Genomic DNA, 21,882 nt, shown 5'->3' with positions numbered 1-21,882 from the left:
CTCCACTTCTACCCCTAGCACCTGCGTTGGCGCAGATCAACTTATGCACCATCATCCTTACCTAAAAGATTGTGCTGCGGTAACACAATGGGGACAGATACTGTAAAGACATGTCCTGCTTTATGTCTGCGTTTGTTGCAATCTTAATAACAACTAACAATATACCATAATAAATAATTTATTGTAGAACTAGACTGAAAAATATCTGATATTTTACATAGAAAGAAATGATGTCAGTGCTACAGTATATATTAGAACAATATAATTAAATAAACATCAGTAGAAAAGATGTGTAGCTGACAGCTTTATCAAGGCAGGCATGTATTTTGCCATCTATTGTTCAATTAAACTTTGTGCGTGCCTTCATTTGTATAGACATAATAAATTCATAGTACAATTAGTAGGATAATTAGCATGATTAAAAAAATGATTTATATGAGCTGAGGGTCCCTGTGCCCTGGAGGCCCCTCTGTAGCCATATAGGCTGCAAAAACTTTATGTCTTTCATTAGATATTAGCAGCATATAATACAGCCCTTTGGTTGGCCTCCAATAAACAATGGATAAATGGTCCCTGTGGGTTACAGAAATGTAGAAAACCAGGAAAGAGTTGTTTTTCATTTCTCACTGGTCTCGAGCTTTCATCTCCTACTCCTCCTCCATCTTTCTCCTGGGGGCAGAATTTAGTAAAAGAAATGCAATTTACATCCATTGCATTAGCTGTTTTCCGTTCTTCAGCTTCCTTGTAGCATCCTTTTACTTCATTGCTTGAGTCACACCTGCTGTAGATGAAGTCTTTTGATGTTGTTGCAGGTTGAAAGGGGAGGCCAGAAAAAGGGGATTTAAGGTCCTAAGTTAACCCCCTAGCTTTACGCATGTAACTTGAATACACTATTGCATATATTAAAAGATATTTAGTAAATGTTTACAAAAGAACAAATTCATAATATTTTAAGCAGCCATGTTCCGGAGAGACAGCTAGCTCCTTTATGTGGAACACACTGGTGTTTACAGGGCAAACAGAGCTGCTTTTGATATAAGCAAACTTTCTTCAGCTACTTTTATTATGTCAGGAATTGTGTGTTGGCCACTTGCCTGGCTGTGCCATTGCCGCCTGGCAGCTCCCTTTGCAAACATGACGTTGATGAGGAAACATTACACTGTATCCTGGAATCTGGATGGTGACAGTCTTTAATGAGAGGCGTCTTCCAGCTCAGCTCACCACCAAAACATCTACATGTATGTATTAATTAACTGAAACTGGGGTTCAGTTAAATTAGAGCACAGTTCAATTTCTATGCAATTTGCTGTGTTATCCCCATAATTTCAGCATAATTGTGATTGCAAGTTGCAGCAGAGGCTGCAATCAAGTCTGCACACTGAAGGCGCTGCATGCTGTAGCAACCTTGGAGCTTCCATGGTTCCCCAACTTCAAAACACACATTTGCAAGCAGTATGCAAGAGGAGGCAGGATAAGGGTTGCCACCTGGCCAGTAAAAATTATGGTTGATCCCAATGTTATTAATAGGGAAAAAAGATAAATGTATAGGAAGGCTGGTATTTTTTTCCAGAAAAGGTGGCAACCCTAGGCAGGATGGATGCACTGGAGCAAGGTGCAGCTTAGAATGCAACCTTTAATGAATGGTGTCAATTCATGCATCGATTTTTGCCTGGATGCAAGCTGCGCCCTATTATCTTCTGCTACAAGAGTTGTAATATAATATAATATAAGAGTGATTTGTTTAATCTGTTGACTATATGGAGAAAGATAAGTGCATAGAAGCAGTTTGCCACAAAAGCATGCACTAATTCTTACTCGGCAGATGTACTTCAGTCCATGCCATTGGATATCATCAGCCTATTATATCATGACCAGGAGGCTGAAATTGTAACTGGTTATTCCAAGAATGAGCACTAATTTGTAAATGAGAATATGTGTAAAAGCAGTGGAGCATCCTGAGACGTCACCTACAGCCATTTGCAAAAAGAATTACTACTGCAAACTGCCTCCCCTGCCTTCCCACTGGCTAAAATGCAAATCACCGGCGGGATGGCATTCGGCGCGATTCGATTTCTGAAGTCACCCCAAGTTTTCTCGTCAAGCAATTTCGGGCAACTTCGGAAAACGAATTGCGCCGAGTGCCATTCCGCCGGTAATTTGCATTTTAACTGGAGGGTGGCGGGAAGGCAGGGGAGGCAGTTCTGGGAGATTAGTCGCCCTTGAAGAAGAGGAGATTTGACTAATCTCCCCGAATCTGCTTGTGTGCCCTAACCCTAAAAGCTGAACTACACGGAAGATTTCTATCACCATGAGATTTGTAGGATCCTAAGAAATGTGATCTCCCTATTCCTAGGGGCAGATTTATCAAGGGTCAAAGTGAATTTGAGGGAATTTTCAAAGTAAAAAAATTTGAAATTCGAAGTAATTTTTTGGATACTTCGACCATTGAATAGGATACTACGACTTCAAATTCGATTCAAAGTAAAATAGTTAGAACATTCGACCATTCGATTATCGAAGTATTATCTCTTGAAAAAAACTTCAAGTTCAATACTTCGCCAAATTAAACCTGCCGAAGTGCTATGTTAGCCTATGGGGACCTTCTAGAGCAGTTTTCTAAGTTTTTTTAAGTCGAAGAAAAATCATTCGATCGATCGCTGAAATCCTTCAAATCGTTCGATTCAACCGATTTTACTTGGACCGCAGAATACCCAAATTCATTGAAAAAAGTTTGAATTCGATATTCGAATTTGAAGTATTTTAATTCGATGGTCGAATTTCGAAGTATTTTTTACTTCGAAATTCGACCCTTGATAAATCTGCCCCTTAGAAAGTAAAATCAGATCAGATAAAGTCAGATGGTGTGTTTTGTTCATGCATCTACATCTGACATTCAATATATTTCAATGTGAAAAAAAATTCTGTAAAAATGTAGCATGCATGTAGCGTTAGCATCGGACAATTGTATCAGGTGGAAATTTTACCATATAGTTTACACAACCGATCAGTCACATTATATTTTGACCTGTGTGACTAAATACAACTTGTAGGATGCGTTTTGTTTATCCAGCACCATCCTACAAAATCTCCTTTGTTTTTAGCCCTAACTAAATACCCATGCCTGCTTGCCCGAGCCAGCTTCTTTTCACAACATTCATATCCACTGCCACCTCTTGTCTTAAACCTTTCTATCTTGCTGCTCCTTACCTCTGGAATTCCATCCCTATATTCCTCCGTAAGGAATCCTCTCTCAATCTTCAAGAAAAACTAAGAGTCTGCCTTTTGGAGTACTGGACAATGCCTTTACTTTGTGCACTTTTCTTCTCCAATTTCAGCCTGTATCTTAGCCACCCACCACTTAGACTATGAACTCTATGGGACAGGGACCTCCTTCCAATTGTCTCTTACCACATAGCCCTTAAAGGGATACTGTCATGGGAAAAAAAATTCAAAATGAATCAGTTAATAGTGCTGCTCCAGCAGAATTCTGCACTGAAATCCATTTCTCAAAAGAGCAAACAAATTTTTTATATTCAATTTTGAAATCTGACATGGGGCTAGACATATTGTCAATTTCCCAGCTGCCCCAAGTCATGTGATTTGTGCTCTAATAAACTTCAATCACTCTTTACTGCTGTACTGCAAGTTGGAGTGATATCACCCCCTCCCTTCCCCCCCCCTCAGCAGCCAAACAAAAGAACAATGGGAAGGTAACCAGATAGCAGCTCCCTAACACAAGATAACAGCTGCCTGGTAGAGAACAACACTCAATAACACTCAATAGTAAAAACCCATGTCCCACTGAGACACATTGAGTTACATTGAGAAGGAAAAACAGCAGCCTGCCAGAAAGCATTTCTCTCCTAAAGTGCAGGCACAAGTCACATGACATGGGGTAGCTGGGAAATTGACAAAATGTCTAGCCCCATGTCAGATTTCAAAATTGAATATAAAAAAATCTGTTTGCTCTTTCGAGAAATGGATTTCAGTGCAGAAGTCTGCTTGAGTAGCACTATTAACTGATGTGTTTTGAAAAAAACACGTTTTCCGATGACAGGATCCCTTTAAGCTCGATGTCGTTATCTGAGCTCTGTGTACTGTGCATATTTATTGTATTTATTATGTGACTTGTCCTCCCTGTGTTTATATTGTACATTAATATATTGCATACCTCCCAACATTTTGGAAATAGCAAGAGGGACCAAAAGATTTGCTGCATGTAGACGGTGAAAATTTTTGACCACGCCAATTGTGTGACCACACCCCCTAATTACCATGTTCATGTTACAAAATTTGGCAGGTTATGAAAGTTTGAACACATTTCTGTGGTTTTTATGTGTTATTGCAGTTTTGCTAATGAAGGTGAATTGCCCTTTAAGCTGCAAGTCACAGTTTCCCCAAGAGACCTGCTTATCTTAAATTGTTACAAAAGTATCTTAAGTGCCACATATTCTGGGTTCTCTGCCAAAAGCCAACTAAGCTTTTGATACTTTGTATCTTTTTCTGGCTGTTCAGTGCAGGAGATCAAAGAGAAAGACATTTCAGTAACAATTAGGGACTGCGAGTTGAGCTGTCAAAACTGGGATTGTCCCGCGAAAAACAGGACAGTTGGGAGGTATGATATTGTATGCAGATGTGGTTCCTTAACAATGCTTTACAAATAGTTATACAGACATACAGTACATACATAAAACATATGACAAATCAGATTAAGGTAGATTAATAGATACAAGATAAACAGAAAATAATAAGGTGCCCTATGATTTAATTCATTGATGTTTGGATCTTTTTTACATCTTCAACTGTTCATTAAATTCTGATCTTTACACATCGAGCAAAATGCTATCTGTCTGGCATCTCTTCCTACCTCCCCTTATGCATGAATGCATTGTGTGCAATTATGGTTGAAAACTCCTGCTTGAGGTTATTCAATGGTTTATTAAGCACTATAAGTCATCAGACGGCTGCAGGTATGATGTAAACCCAAAAATATATTCATTAATAGTATTTACAGATGGAACGGACTGAATTTGGCCCTCACTGTTTACCGTGTAATGAGGGTGTATCTGCATTTGCTAGATTGTCTGTTCCATCTCTATTTAAAGAACTACAGTATTTGGGTTCTGTTCATATAGTTGTTCAGTGAAACAAATATATTAAAGGGATCCTGTCATCAGAAAGCATGTTTTTTTCAGAACGCATTAGTTAATAGTGCTACTCCAGCAGACTTCTGCACTGAAATCCATTTCTTAAAAGAGCAGACAGATTTTTATATATTCAATTTTGAAATCTGACATGGGGCTACACATTTTGTCAATTTCCCAGCTGCCCCTGGTCATGTGACTTGTGCCTGCACTTTTGGAGAGAAATGCTTTCTGGCAGGTTGCTGTTTTTCCTTCTCAATGGAACTGAATGTGTCTCAGTGAGACATGGGTTTTTACTATTGAGTGTTGTTCTTAGATCTACCAGGCAGCCGTTATCTTGTGTTAGGGAGCTGTTATCTGGTTACCTTCCAATTGTTCTTTTGTTTAACTGCTGGGGGGGGGGGAAGGGAGGGATGATATCACTCCAACTTGCAGTACAGCAGTAAAGAGTGATTGAAGTTTATCAGATCACAAGTCACATGACTTGGGGCAGCTGGGAAATTGACAATATGTCAAGCCCCATGTCAGATTTCAAAATTGAATATAAAAATATCTGTTTGCTCTTTTGAGAAATTGATTTCAGTGCAGAACTCTGCTGGAGCAGCACTATTAACTGATTCATTTTGAAAAAAGTTTTTTTCCCATGACAGTATCCCTTTAAATGGGAAACAGCAAAGTCTTAGGTATCAGCTGAATAGAACCCTTAATTAGTATGCATAGCAGTAAATACTCTTTTTGTCTTACAGAAAGAAAGCTGTTTTCTGATTCAAACTTAGACAGGTTCCCAGCATTCACAAGAATGGTGAATGTGGAATGTGAAGCTCTTTCAACAAATATATGGCGTGAAAAGGAAAACAGTGGTTTTAACCACAGGCTTACAATATACGTGTCATTGATTTTTTTTTTTTTTTTAAATACATGGATCTTCTGCAAAATACAGTATCAGTACAGCCATTATTTAGAAAACTCCTAATTATGGGAGTCCATGTGCCAGAGAGTTCATTTATAAGTAAATACTTATAATTTTCTTTTTCTCTAATAATAAAACAGTAACTTGTGTTTGATAGTAACTAAGTTGAATAAATGCATATTGTTGGCAAAACAATCCAAATGTTTAAATGATTTTTAAAACTCTCAATGTAGTGCTGTGTACATACAGAAGAGTGGACAGAACATGTCATGCTTGTCATTCAGATTGAAAAAGATGGGAATTGACAGGGGATGCTTGGAAGCCCTGCGCCCCTATATAGAGAGGAGCATCAGATTAGCACTTTCCCCTTACATTCCCCTTTCTTCCACTCACATCATATTCCAATGCAGGTAGTGTTGACATCACTTCCTTCCCCAACGGTAACAAACGTCATCTTGGCGCAGCACCTCCACCCTCTCACCCTTCATCAATGCATTCAAATTCATTTTTATAGAACGATCATATTGTGTTTTTTGGAGACACAGAATGGGTTATTTGTGCTGTTTGAATGCACGTTACTAGTGATGGGCGAATTTCTGTGTTTAGACACCAGCGAATAAATTCATAAAAAAACCTTACACTATGCTGACATTCAAAGCCCACATTAACAACAATTTGTAGTCAGAGCTAAATATACTGTAATAGGTTTGTTATAACCCTATGGTGGAAAGAAGAAAGGACTGATGGGAACTCTTGTGACTGGGGTCCAGTAGGGCTGGAAGAACTTCTGGTTCTCTGAAAGACCAGCCAGGCCTTGTTCCAGCCCAATCTTTGAATTAGAACCACATGAAATTGCAATTATTTTCAAGCAGTGAGCAATGAATATGAATTTGACATTTAAATAAGAAGGAAAGTCTTCTTGCACTTGGGGGTGCCAAATGTTAGGCACCCCCAAGTGATTGTATTTACTTACCTGAAACCCCCGGGCCAGTGCTCCTATCAGTAGAAAACTGAACCAGCCTGGGGTTCTCCCAGCGAGCACCATGGAGCGATTCTCTTCCAGTTTCTTCTTTCTTCAAATTTCCTGGGGCAGTCGCATGTGCAGTACAATGAAAAAGCTGCCTTTTAAGTTAAAGTTCGGCCTTTTGCTCTACTGCACATGCGCAGCCATGCGAAGAAAGAAGAAGCCGGAAGAGGATCGCTCTGTGGTGCTCACTGGAAGAACCCCAGACTAGTGTAGTTTTCTGCAGATAAAAGCACCGGCCCAGGGTTTCAGGTAAGTAAATGAAATCACTTAGGGTTACCTAACATGTGGCACCCCCAAATGACTGAAGACTTTCCTTCTCCTTTAAGTGTTTAGGAGTGCCCTCTTTCTTTATTTTATTCCTTGCAACTTAAACTGCAACTGTCAGTTTGCTATCATATCTTCTCACATTCCTTAGTCCTCTATAGTCCTCAATTTCTTATTACATATTAAAATACCAGTGCAAAAGCTTATGGACCAAACGGTAATAAACACCAGAAGCTGTGGAAGTCAAACTGCTGTCTGATGCCATGTCTCAAGTGTTGCACATGGGATCTTTACAGCACTGGCACTTGCCAGAGACTGATACAGATCTAAAAACGGTCAAAATATTACTGTTGAATTTGACCATAATGGCAAGCAGACCACAACCCACAATTATTACCCTAAATGTGTCCATTTCTGCCACAACTAAATTCAAACTAAATTGAGAAGTCGGTGAAAAGCAGGCAAGGGTACATTTTCTAAATGTTATAAAATGTAGCAGACAGCACCATCTAAGGATATGCTTAAAAAGCCTTTATTTGCTACTTCATGGCTTTAGTATCTGTCCAGATTATAAAGCCATGAAGTAGATTATAAAGGCTTTTTAAACATATCCTTGGATGGTGCTGTCTGCTACATTTTGGATACCTAAAGTCGGTTGAAGTGGACACCGTTTGACGTGCACCTAAATTATTTTCAAAAGCTTGAAACACTTAGGGGCCCATTTACTTAGCTCGAGTGAAGGAATAGAATAAAAAAAACTTCGAATTTCAATGTTTTTTTTGGCTACTTCGACCTTCGAATCGAACGATTCGAACTAAAAATCATTCGACTATTCGACCATTCCATAGTACTGTCTCTTTAAAAAAAAACTTCGACCCCTTAGTTCGCCACCTAAAACCTACTGAAGTCAACGTTAGCGTATGGGAAAGGTCCCCATAGGCTTTTGTAATCTTTTTTTGGTCGAAGAAAAATCGTTCGATCGATGGATTAAAAAACAAATTGATATTCAAAGTCGAAGGATTTAACTTCGACAGTCTAATATCGAGGGTTAATTAACCCTCAATATTCGATTGATATTTGAAGTCGAAGGATTTAACTTTGACAGTCTAATATCGAGGGTTAATTAACCCTCGATATTCGACCCTATGTAAATCTGCCCCTTAGTGAGTGCTGGCTAATTGTCTACATTTTCTGCTTTTTTCAGTGTTCTGTAATAATAAAATGCAATGGGTAGTTTTCATTACCTGCAGAGGGAGGGGGTGATCATTGACTTCTTGCAAACACACGGAAAGTCAAGACAAATTGTACAATTGTATTGCATTTTTCAGTCCTGTAAATGTTCTTTTACTGGAGACAATGCACAAAGGGCTTCTCACAGACAGTGAATCAACTGATTTCAACATGCTTTACAATGCCTCCAATTATTTTTCATTTGAGCTTTTTTATACAGTAGCAAATTGTTTAATTAAAGCAATCTTTATTGCATTATGCTTTTAGTTGTATACCGTGTTAATTGTAATTCCTCTCTTCAAATTAACTCTATTGAAATGGGCTGCAGAATGATACAAATGAGTTTTAAAACCAGCTCCCTCTCCAAATAAAATATCTCAAGTGCATTTCCAAGTGCAGAAGGATTCCTTGCAACTCTTTCTTGCTTTTCCTCATTGGTATGAAAATAAGAGTTAAGTCTGGGTTACTGTGTGCTCAAATAAACCTATAGGAAGCTACATTGATTCAAGGTTACAGGAATGTGTTTTACAATTACATTTAGCTTTTGTGCATTACCTTCCAATGACCATAAACCACGACACAGTGCCACGTCAAATAAACCACGTCTGGTGGTCCTAACTATGAACATTTAGTCATATTTTTAATAGGCTGGTACCTCATTGTTTGGTTCCATTTCATGGATAAAATACCTGTTTACCAAGGAATTAGGGCTCGTACAGACGAGCACTCAAACTGCGCTCCCATGCATTGCATTTTAAAGTCGTAGGAAGCACAGGAAAAAATGCACTAATAATTTGAAGGGGCATGTACTGCACCAAACACAGGTGGAATGCAGCATGTTTTGTTCCACCTACATGCATACGAGTCAGTACAGGGCCATTTTAAAGAGCTGAGTGCATTCCTTCTTGCACTCCCCTGTAAGAGCCTTTAGCCTCACAGGCTGTTCCTTCTTGACTGCAACTTTTTATAGGGGAGAGATCTTCAAGGGCACAAGACCGTTGAAATTAAATTAAATGGAAAGGTTTGAGATGCTACCATTACATGGCCATTTGGCTTGCCTTCCTGCAGAATAATTCTGGTTCTATACAAAAATACAAGGAACTTTGAGAGCCTTCCAGGGCTAACTATAGTGTAATTAAATGTAAAATCTGTGTAAGTGAGCCCAGTATTATAGTAAATTATAGGTTTCTCCTGTGCGACAGCATTTGTACATCTGCCTTTGCGGGTTTTCATCATGCAAACAATATTCTATTTTTAGTGGTCCAGCGAGCGCAGTTTTCCTTAAATAATAATAATATTACCTCTGAAACATATTTCGGTATGCAGGCAGTAAATGCAAGATGGACAGCCATAATGATATCATTCAGAGATCTGCACTTTTACTGTAGCATTCACTAGTACGATTCACCTGCTTTCTAGGATAAACAAAAACTAGAAACTGGCCGGTGTTTCACTGGGTTAAAAAATGTGATTTACTTAATATGATTTACTTGATAGTTTTAAAAGGTGGACCATTACCTCGAGGCCATGAATATGAACTGAATGAAGTGCGATTCCACTGGGGAAAAGAAAACCAGCGTGGCTCTGAACACACCGTTAACTTCAAGGCATTTCCTATGGAAGTAAGTAAACTACTATGTATTGAAGTTAATAATATAGGGGTATAGGAGTCTTCTCAGGGTCCCAGACCTACTCTAGGGCCTGGACACATACTGTTGGTAATTTGCTTACCAGAACCTTATTACTAAGCAAGACTCCAAGACCAGGAAGGTTCTTTAGAAAAAATATTATTATTTATTAGACAAAACATTGGAATCATGGGAAGCTTGTCACAATGTCACAAAGTATGACACGGAGAGCTTCAAATATCACACAGATCTGTCCAAGCTTATATTCCCATAGCTGGACATTTATGGTAAGAGAAAAGGGTTACAGCGATTACCATAAATAGTAAAAAAAAAAAAACACTTCTGACAACAGGCAGACACACAGTTCCTGAAACACCTATTTTTGAAGTAAATGGTTTCCTGTGAGCCAAAGGTGCAAACATTGTGGTTTAGGTTATTTCAAGCATAAAGGTGAAAGTGCTGTTTGCTGCTTATCGTTTTGTCTTGTATTATAACTTATGTTAACCCTTTGACCTCAGGTAGCAAGGACAGGTCTTGGCATTATACGAGAACCACATTATATTATCTTATCAGACCACTATGAACACACTACTGCCCACCTGTCTTCGGCTTTCCTCTGCGTATTTGGGACCGGGGGATCAGTTATCTCAGTTGTATTACTTGTCCCTTTATACCGACAATAAATCCATCATTTGCAGACTGCTCCCATCAATACACAAAATTCAAGGTTGATTGTTATATGAGAGGTGTAACTAGAGTTTAGTGTCCTTTTCCCAGTTTTGAACATGCCCTGCTAATGCAGTAAGACCCTGGACTGTCCTTTTGTGCCCCTTAAGGTGGCCATACACGGGCAGATAAAGCTGCCGATATCGGTCGTTTGGACAGATTTGACAGTTTATCTGCCCGTGTATGGGGGCTTCCGACGGGACTTCCCGATCGATATCTGGCCACGATATCGATCGGGAAGGTTTGATTTTTAACCGACCTACCTGTCGGAGCCCGTTGGCACATCGTAATTCGATCGTTCGGCCATATGGCCGAACGTTCGAATTACCCCCGATATAGCCATGCCGTTAGTGGCATATCGGGGAAAGATCCGCTTGTTTGGCGATCGGATCTTTGAGTCTATGGCCACCTTTAGTGATCTTGCACTTAAATCTGAGGTCTTATTAAATGACCCCTCTAATAGACACAATTGGAGCTGAAAGTATAATTGTTTATATGGGCCCTCTAACTTCTTTTAAGGTGTTACTTACTCATGTAGCACTTTTAGGGTCAGTCCACACGAACAGATTCGGGACGCGACACTTAGTTTTCCGAAGTCAGGGTGTGAATTGCCGCAGGTGATTTTCATTTCAGCCGGCGGAAGGCAGGTCGAAGGCAGTTCGGGGAGATTGTAGCCCCAAAGAAGAGTCGATTTGTCGCTGGAGCTACTAATCTCCCCAAAACTGCTTGTGTGGACTGACCCTTAGGGTAGAGATACACGGGCAGATTCAGTGAGATTAGACGTCCGACGACAAATTTCCTCTTCTTCGGGGCGACTTATCTCCCCAAACTGCCTTCCCTGCTGGCTAGAATGAAAATCGGGATGGCACTCAGGGCGCTTAGTTTTTCAAAGTCACCAGAAGTTGCCTCACGAGGAAACGGGCGATTTTGGAAAACGAAGCGATCCAAGTGCCATCCCGCCATCGATTTTCAAGCAAATAATACAAAAATAAATAATGAAGACCAATTGAAAAGTTGCTTAGAATCAGCCATTCTATCACATACTAAAAGCTAGCTTGAAGGTGAACGACCTCTTTAAAATCATCTGTTCTTGATTCTTATTTTTTCACTTATTTCTCACATCAATTTTTTCAACCGTCTTTGCGACATTTCCATAGGCTTCTACCAAATCTGAAAAATCTCAATCTACGATACACTTTTTTATGTATGATTTAGATATGGCAGATGCCTTAAACTTTGATCAATCTATTTCTATGGGGCAGATTTATCAAGGGTTGAATTTCGAATTTGAAAAACTTTGAAATTCAAATTCAAAAAGACCAACTGAAATTAAATGAAAGGTTTTTTTGGCCTAATAGGTCCGTTTTCAGTCGACTTCGAATGATAGAACATTCGATTGAATTCAATTCGAAGTTTTTCCAAAAGATTTTTCAAAGTTCACCAATTGACTCCAAATAGGTTCTAGGAGGTCTCCCATAGGCTAAAACAGCAATTCACCAGGCTTTGAAAAAATTAGAATTTCGAAAATTATCATCCACTGTCTCTTTAAAAATTCAACTTTGACCATTTACCATGAATTTGAATTATATTTGGACTATTCCCTAGTTGAAATAGACAAAAATTAGCTTGAAATTTGAATTTTTTAATTCGAATTTTCACTTTGACCGTTGATAAATTTGCCCCTATGTGTTCAAAACTGAACAAGATATGTTTTAGTGTATAGTGTCAGCGTGGATATTTGTGTGAGTCTAGTGTTTTTAGCTTTGTTTAATAAGTCACACAATGATCTAATTTTACATGCTAAATTTTCAGCTCCATCTTATCCACTGGAATTCTACTCTGTACAGGAGTATTGAAGAAGCTACGGGAAAAGTGCATGGAATTGTTATAATTTCCTTGTTTGTACAGGTAATTTATTTTTAGCAGTAATTACTTATATTATCTATATTGCCAGTATTGCAGGTTTGGTTGCCATGTGGTCAGTGATGTATTTAGGTACGGTGCCACCCTAGGCACTGGACCTACCATTGTCCCCCCAACGCAGCTCATTGGGCCCTATACCCTCTCACCCCCAACTCCACCACTGCATATGTGGAAAGACTGCTGTGGCTGGGGGGAAATTTTTTATTTTTCTTAACTAATGTATTCAATTATACAGGAACCTGAGGGCTCCCCCAAAAGCTGAATGCCTATCAATAAATATGGCCCTGCACCTGGTCACTATTTTAATAATCCTTGCTGCCAATGTTATTAATAGGAAATACATCTTAAAGGAGATTGGAACCCTAAAAATGAAAATGGTTAAAATTCCATATTTTATACACTGAACTTATGGCACCAGCCAAAAGTTTCAGCTTCTCAATAGCAGCAATGATCCAGGACTTCATACTTGTCACAGGGGGTCACCATCTTGGAAAGTGTCTGTTACACTCACATGCTCAGTGGGCTCTGAGCAGCTGTTGAGAAGCTAAGCTTAGGGCTTGTCTCAAATTATCAAGCAGAAAATGAGGTTGGCTTGTAATATAAGCTGATGCTACAGGGCTGATTATTAAATTCTGATTCTAATTGCATTGGTTTCTGTGCTGTCATGTATTAATTATCTGTATTAATTACTAATCAGCCTTATATTGGGACATTTCTATTCTATGTGTACTGTATATTGTGAGTGGGTCCCTAAGCTCAGTAAGTGACAGCAGCACAGAGCATGTGCAGTGAATCAGCAGAAAAGAAGATGAGGAGCTACTGGGGCATCTTTGGAGTCACAGATCTTTACCGTTAAAGAGCTGTAGTTGCCTTGGGCTGGCACAGAAGGTGAAAACATAATGCACACCATTTCTAGCTACTTAGTTAAGCTTTAGTTCTCCTTTAAAATATTGCATGGATGGTATTTTTGCCAGAAAAGATTGGCAACCCTATTTGCAAGGATTCTTAGCTTGTGGGTCAGTACATAACAATAGACCTCTCTGGAGTTTCAAAAGGGGATTTAGCAGATCACTTCTTTGAAATATACAAACATGATACAGGTATGGGATACTTTATCCGGAAACCCATTATCCAGAAAGCTCCAACTTATGGGAAAGCCATCTCCTACAGCGTACATTTTAAGCAAATAATTCTAATTTTTAAACATGATTTCCTCTATTCTTGGTAATTATAAAATAGTACCCTATACTGAGTTGCATGAATTCATATTGGTGGCAAAACAATCCTGTTGGGTTTAATGTTGAAATGCTTTTTCGCAGACTTAAGGGATGGTGACTAAAATTAAGGAAAGCTCCCTTATCCGGAAAAGCTTAAGTCCCAAGCATTCCTGATTTATACAGGTATTGGACTTGTTATCTAGAATGCTGGGGACTTGGGGTTTTCCAGATAATGTATCTTCATACCTTAAGTCTACTAGAAAATTATGTAAATATTAAATAAACCCAATAGGCTGGTTTTGCTTCCAATAAGGATTAATTATATCTTAGTTTGGATCAAGTACAAGGTACTGTTTTATTATTACAGAGAAAAAATAAATTATTTTCTTTAAATTTTGATTATTTGCATAAAATGGAGTCTATGGGAGACAGCCTTTCCGCAATTTGGTGTATCAGTAGAATACACCAGATCAAAGATTACACAGAATATAGTAGGTAACTATCTATGACAAATGGCAGAAAAACAAAAAAATGTTTTATGACAAATACTTTTATTAACACTTAGACATTCGAGTCCCACGTATATTTTCCATAATAAAACTAATTGCATGGAACTGAAGCTTAAAAATCCCAAAGAGAATCAGTAAAAGCTTATATAGTGGGAGCCACTTATTATAGTAGGGAATATATTACTTAAACGGTAGCGGTAATAATAATAAAAATCACTCTGTAACAATTGCTCTGAAGAGACACATATAAACTTGCCATAATAAAACTAATTGCACGGAATAGCGGCTTAAAAAATATTTCATGGTTGTATATTTTCCTACACAGGAAGGTATTAGCTCCCATTAAGTTGTTTTTTTAGTCACTGGCACTTAGAGCACTTAAGGGCTCATTTATCAACACAGTGAATTATGCAAAGTGCAGTTTTTTTGGATGGAAAATGTTTATTTACCTCCAATGCAGTGTGTTCCTTGCATTGGGGGTAAATAAAGTGAGACCACTTGAGAAAGAAGTTTGATCCCCTGGAAGGTTGTATTTGGAGATCTCAATAAAAGTAAAGCATATTGGCACATTTTCTGGATTTGAGTGCCATCTGTTGTATATAGTAGTGATCGTGAGCTCCTCAGCCACGGAGTACACAGATCTGAGCAGTTGGCCTATATAAATCCCATGCTAGTAGTGTCCAGGTGTCAATCCAAACTAAAATATTTGAACTTATACTTTGTAATATCTAAAATGAACTACGAGTATGAGATCCGTTATCCGATCGGTTAGAAAATAATTATTTAAATTTAAATTATTTCCTTTATTCTCTGTAATAATAAAACAGTTGTGCTTGGTCCCAACTAAGATATAATTAATCCTTATTGAAGGCAGAACAATCCTATTGGGTTTATTTAATATTTAAATGATATTTTAGTGACGTTAATGTATGGAGATCCAAACTACTGAAAGACCACTTATCTTACTATGCATCATAAATTGTATTTTTATAAGAGCAGCATTTATCTTTTGTAAGGGGAATTCGTGTGTGTAAATATCACATACAATACAAATTCCTATACGGTATGGGACCTGTTATCCAGAATGCTCAGGACCTGGGGTTTTCCGGATCTTCCTTAAGTCTACTAGAAAATTATGTAGACATTAAATAAACCCAATAGACAGATTTTACTTCCAATAAGGATTAATTATATTAGTTATATAGTGAATAAAGTACCCCCTTTTGTTAAATATAAGGATATTATAAGTTACCGAGGAGTTTCATGACCATATAAAAACACGAGGCCGAAGGCCGAGTGTTTTTATACAGGTCATGGAACTCCGAGGTAACTTCTAATATCCTCATATTTTACAACTGGGGGTACTTTATTTATTATAATACACAAGTTTCAGTGAGTCATGTGACAGAAATGACATCACTACTCACCGTTTATAACTGATGACATCAGAACTCACCGTTTATAAGGATATAATTTACAGGATATTCATGGCTTTTGTGTATTATATATATTATAATATATTAGTTTGGATCAAGTACAACCTTCTGTTTTATTATTACAGAGAAAAAAATAAATCATTTTAAAAAATATGAATTATTTGAATAAAATAGAGTCTATGGGAGATGGCCTTTACTTAATTCAGAACTTTCTGGATAATGGGTTTCCAGGATAACGGATCCCATACCTGTATAACATAAATTGTATTTCAATAATACCCATATGTATCCCCTGAAGTATTATTGGCACTTAATTTAGTTCTGTTGCTGAAGGATGGCTGCTATTAGTCTGAGCCAACCCAGTCTATCTGCCTTGTGAACCGTGTGGGTGTCTTCAGGTACAGGTATGGGATCTGTTATCTGGAAACCTGTTATCCAGAAAGCTCCAAAATTACAGAATGGCCATCTCGCCTAGACTCAAATTTATCCAATAATCAAATAAAAAAACAAAAATTTCCATTTTCTCTGTAGTAATAAAACACTACTATGTACTTGATCCAAATTAAAGATATAATTAATCCTTGCTGGAGGCAAAACCAGCCTATCGGATTTGTTTAATATTTAAATTATTTTCTAGTAGACTTAAGGTATGAAGATCCAAATTACAGAAAGACAGGTTGTCTGGAAATTCCCAGGTCCTGAGTATTCTGGATAACAGGTTCTATACCTGGACTGTTGCTGCATGTTACATAGGTTTGTGTAATGCAATTAATCATTTTATCATTGCTGTTTCAGATCGGTAAAGAAAATTTTGGCCTTAAAGCTATCACAGAGGTTCTTCAGGATATATTTTATAAAGTAAGTCTTTCTTCAAAGCCAGCAAAAATCCCATGTGTCCCATGAACCAAAACCATAATTAAGCTAGCAGGAATGCTCAGCTGAAATTGTACAATCTATTTATAAAATACCAGTTAAGTGACATGTTTTACATAGAATAGTATAAATGTTAAGGGGCAGAAGTGAAAATTCAAATTTTCAATTTTTTTTTGGTTAAAACTCTCAAATTCGAATTATTCGATTATTCACCACCTGCCAAATTACTATATACATCAATGGTAGAGTTTCAGGGATCAATTTGGTGATGTTTACAGCTGACATTCAATTTTTTTCAGAGAAAAAACTTTAAATCAAGTTTTTTTCATTCTAATCGAGTATTTCTAATTTGAATCTAATTTGATTTGAGTTTTCTGCTCGTTTAAATTTGTCCGCGTTAAAAAACACATGAGTTCGAAATTTGACCCTTGATAAATGTGCCTCCTCATGTAATGTTTAAAGATTTGAAAGAAGTATTTGTTATATTAGGGGGCAGATGTAATTAATACATTTAATAAAATTCAACCTTTGATAAATCTGCCCCTAAAGGCTGATGGCATACAGCAGTGGCTGATATACATTGCTGTCTGGTAGTATTCATCACAAATCTGGTGCCTATTGAACTTGGTTACTGGAGTTGTGTTGCAAATTTCAGGGCACCATTCTAAGAACCTAATTTAAGAAGCAGATTTATCAAGGGTCGAAGGGAATTAGAGGGAATTTTCGAAGTTAAAAAATTTGAAATTCAAAGTAATTTTTTGGATACTTCGCCATCGAATAGGATACTACGACATCGAATTTAATTCAAATTCGATTCGAAGTAAAATAGTTTGAATATTCGATAATCGAAGTACTGTCTCTTTAAAAAAACTTCAACGTCAATACTTCGCCAAATTAAACCTGCCGAAGTGCTATGTTAGCCTATGGGGGCCTTCTACAGCATTTTTTGAAGTCAAAGTAAAATCGTTCAATCGTACGATAAAATCGTTCGAATTTTACCGGTACTTAGACCGCAGAATACCCAAATTCGATGAAAAAAGTTCAAATTCGCTATTGGAATTCGAAGTATTTAAATTCGATGGTCGAATTTCAACGTATTTTTTACTTTGAAATTCAATCCTTGATAAATTTGTCCCTAAGCATGTTCTATGAAGTTTAGTTCCTCTGATTTAGGCATTGTAGCAAAACAATCATAGTTTTTCATAGTTCCTTAACCAACAATATTTTTGTTATTCTAAGTTCTAAGTATTATATTCTAAGTATAAAAGCCATAGCATAAAAGCTATAGTATCCACAAAGTAAAAGCCAAGTAAAAGCTTTCGAGGTAATGTAGAAATCATTGGAAGTTGTCCTTCTTTTCTTGCAAAGTTCTGTATTTCATTTTTGTTTTAAAAGGTTTTAGGCGATGTAAATGTTCATTTTAAACCAAACATTTGTTCGTTCATGAAATTTTGAGGTTTTTCGACAATTTCCAATCATGCTTTTTATAATCAGATCTTTGAATGTCTTTGATGGTTTTTGATAAAACCTATATTAGCACTAAAATTCAACCTCCAATAAATGGGCCTCCTCCACATGTAATGCCTCTATTCAATGCTTGGCTTAAATACACAATAATTAGATCATATGGTATGTCCTGCTGATTTTAGCGTTTGTTTTCTCTTGCAATGTACAATCTATGCAAGATGTTGTTTAGGTGAAGACATACAGAGTGTAATGTTCCCACATTGGTGAAATATAGAGTTTTTTAGAAGTCAGTAATGGCCATTGAATCCTGAAACACAAGTGACATCATTAAGCACTGATTATAACCAATTACATCACAAACCAATAATTATAATGAAATATTGTTCAGATTAATATTAAATAGATTTTGCATATTATAAGATAATAGGCTAATCAAATGAGAAATATTTACACCTACAGCAGGTGAATTTATAGTCGCTGGCAAATGGTAATTTATATTGTGTATACCATCTGTTTATAAAGCCTCATAAAGTGTTCAGTGTTTGTTAGTGATAATTGTTGACAGAGAAATGATATCATGATTGGAGAGGCTGATTGTCTTATGTTTGGGAATATATTGAGTTCATTTCGGAGGGAAGATAAAAACATTAGAAGCAGAGGGGAAACTAGTTGTTCCTGAGACACGCATACTTGTTATTTAATAATTAATTAACACTGAATGTCCTTGTAACTACAAGATGCATTTACAGTGATTACTAGAAAGAAAAACAAGTAATAAATTTAACAAGACACTATTGCCCTTCAGTACAAGGTCTATTGAGTACATTTTGCATTTTGTCTTAAATGTACTTTTGATTCCAACTTTTTCAAGTACATATCCACTGTATCTCATTCATGAGGTAATGCATTTGTTCTTTTTTTTAGGGTAAATCTAAGACGATACCTTGCTTTAATCCCAACTCTTTATTACCAGGTACGATAAGAAAAATACACAAATTCAAAGAAAGCTTAAGTAGTTCTTAGAATACTTTTATCCAGATGGCACAGACTTTAGAGAGTCAACAAACCCTGGTGGTTCTAGATGTCTCAGATACAATTGATGTGTTTTTCTCTCTTCTCACATTATCTCAATATTAATCACAATTCTGCTTGTAAACCTAATGTAGAAGAGCTAGAAATCGGTGCTTCCATATTCTTTGATTGGACACCTGACTTGCATGCTTTTTATTATTATTATTATTATTATTATTATTATTGGCTTAACACTATATTAGTTAATGAATATTAGGAAAAACAAGTTATTAGATATTATATAATATATAGATATTACATTTTTTTGATAAGCTTTAACACTAATTACAATTTTTCAGACCCCCTGCTACGTGATTATTGGGTATATGAGGGCTCCCTTACAATGCCACCATGCAGTGAGGGTGTCACCTGGATATTATTCCGATATCCTTTAACAGTTTCTCAAACACAGGTGAGTAGCTATTATTATTTTTAAGACACTGGTGTTTCCATTTGAAAACATTGTCTATATTTAACATGTTTTGTAGCACTTATATACAGGAATGTAATGTCATCAAGAAAGCTCTGAATTACAGGAAGGCCATCTCCCATAGACCCCAATGAAATTATTAAATTTTTTACAAAATAATTTCCTTTTTCTCTGTAATAATAAAACAGTACCTTGTACTTGATCCCAACTAAGACATAATTAATCCTGGCTGGAAGCAAAGCAATCCTGTTGGGTTTAAATATAATTAAATGATTTTTTAGCAGAATTTAGGTATGGCCATCCAAATTATGGAAAACTGGAAAATCCCATGTCCAGGGATTCTGGATAACCGGTCCCATACCTGTATATGTAAAGGTAAAAATATTAATGTGATTACACCAGTCGATAACCATATTTACCCAATGAACTGTCCTCTAGTGTGGGCTATCCATTTAGTAACATTTGGTAACTCTGCACCTGATGAGTTTGTTACTCATGCTAAGGTACATCATACTGTGTAAAAAAGCCATTTTGGGGAGATAATAAATAAAATATTACATGAAAGTATACCAACCACTGAGCCCACTTGAGAAATGAATTCTAGAGCCATTAATACCTTCTTTGATCATTCTGTATGCAAATGTAGGGGCAGTTAAATCCACACTCTTCTTCCTAGTACTTCCTTTGAGGATTCCACCTGTACAATATATAGAGTCAGAGTATTAATACTCTAATAATTAATTCATAGAGTATTTCATTCATTGTCACTCATGATATATTTAGTACTGTGATATATTATGAAACATACAATGAAGAAAATAGCATTACATTATGTTTGGTAGGCTATTGCTGCTTTTTGGGTAGAACCCATGTTTTACATGTGACTGTCTCTCTAAGCTAGGCCCTCACTTTAGTATTGGAAGAAAACGTCTCCAAATTGATACACACTTAATTTTTCTAAATCATTTTGGCACCAGGGGGTTTTAAAAACAACATCTTGAACTTAATTGCCAAATAAGATCTTCAATAAAGCAGTGGAGTAGTGATCAGAGGTGATTAGTCACAACATAATTGCTCTCACAGTTACCTCTCAACGCATTTGACCCTACTGTGAAGGGTTTCGCCTCGGGAGCCAACCACATACTACTTCCCCTTGTCGGTAAAAAGAACTACTCATGCCAGATACTGCTGCCTTTTCTGTAATTGGGTCCTAGGTTAAGCCAGTAAACTGTCTTCTGGGTTTTCATCTGGGTACTCCTGTTTCCTCCCAAATTCCTGATTCGTGATTAAACTGACATAGTACAGGTATGAACCTGTTATCAAGAATGCTCAAGACTTGGGGTTTTCCAAATAAGGGGTCTTTCAGTAATTTGTATCTCCATACCTTATATCTGATAAAAATCATTTAAATAATTAAACTGAATTGGATTGTTTTGCTTCCATTTAGGATTAATTATCATAGTTGTGACCAAGCACAAGGTACTGTTTTAACCAGTGGCGTAACTAGATGTTGCTGGGCCCCACAGCAAATTCATTTTAGGGCCCCCAACATATCCAGTGTTTGTCCTGTTTTACCAATATATGTTCAAATTGCTCATCAATGAGAGCCTCATGGGGCCCCCTGTACCTCCTGGGCCCCCCTGCAGCCGCAGGGTCTGCTTCCTCTGTAGTTACGTCCCTGGTTTTAACACTACTTTGAAAAAGGAACTCGTTTTTAAAACTTTGAATTATTTGATTTAAATGGAGTCTATGGAGTATATTTCCATAACCTCTTGAGTGCAATGCCGCCACTCCCCTTGAATTTCTTTGACATTTTAATTTTTACCAGTGGGGAAACTAGCAACTTCATCGCTGATAAATTCTCTTAAAATGAATGGATAGTGGCAGAATTTCACTCTACTGGACTGTGGCAATCTCTTAACCTAAAGGGGCAGATTTATCCAGGGTCGAATTTCGAATTTGAAAAACTTCGAAATTCAAATTCAAAAAGACCAAACCGAAATTAAATTGTAGGTTTTTTTGGCCGA

The 21,882-nt window shown here is 37.1% G+C and overlaps 1 protein-coding gene across 1 annotated transcript in view; it reads left to right on the top strand.

Annotated features, from left to right (window-relative positions):
• Nucleotides 1–21,882, top strand: part of ca8.S (carbonic anhydrase VIII S homeolog) — a 53,382-nt gene that overhangs the window by 19,259 nt on the left and 12,241 nt on the right. Inside the window, exons 3-7 of the mRNA XM_018223747.2 lie at nucleotides 10,073–10,197; nucleotides 12,742–12,837; nucleotides 16,810–16,872; nucleotides 19,279–19,327; nucleotides 19,725–19,837. Of these exons, the coding sequence (XP_018079236.1) occupies nucleotides 10,073–10,197; nucleotides 12,742–12,837; nucleotides 16,810–16,872; nucleotides 19,279–19,327; nucleotides 19,725–19,837 (446 nt within the window). The remainder of the gene's footprint in view (nucleotides 1–10,072; nucleotides 10,198–12,741; nucleotides 12,838–16,809; nucleotides 16,873–19,278; nucleotides 19,328–19,724; nucleotides 19,838–21,882) is intronic.

Source organism: Xenopus laevis, chromosome 6S (assembly GCF_017654675.1).
Source record: "Xenopus laevis strain J_2021 chromosome 6S, Xenopus_laevis_v10.1, whole genome shotgun sequence".
NCBI lineage: Eukaryota > Metazoa > Chordata > Amphibia > Anura > Pipidae > Xenopus > Xenopus laevis.
Note: the sequence above shows the minus strand (reverse complement) of the source record. Positions and strands in the feature narration are given on the sequence as shown.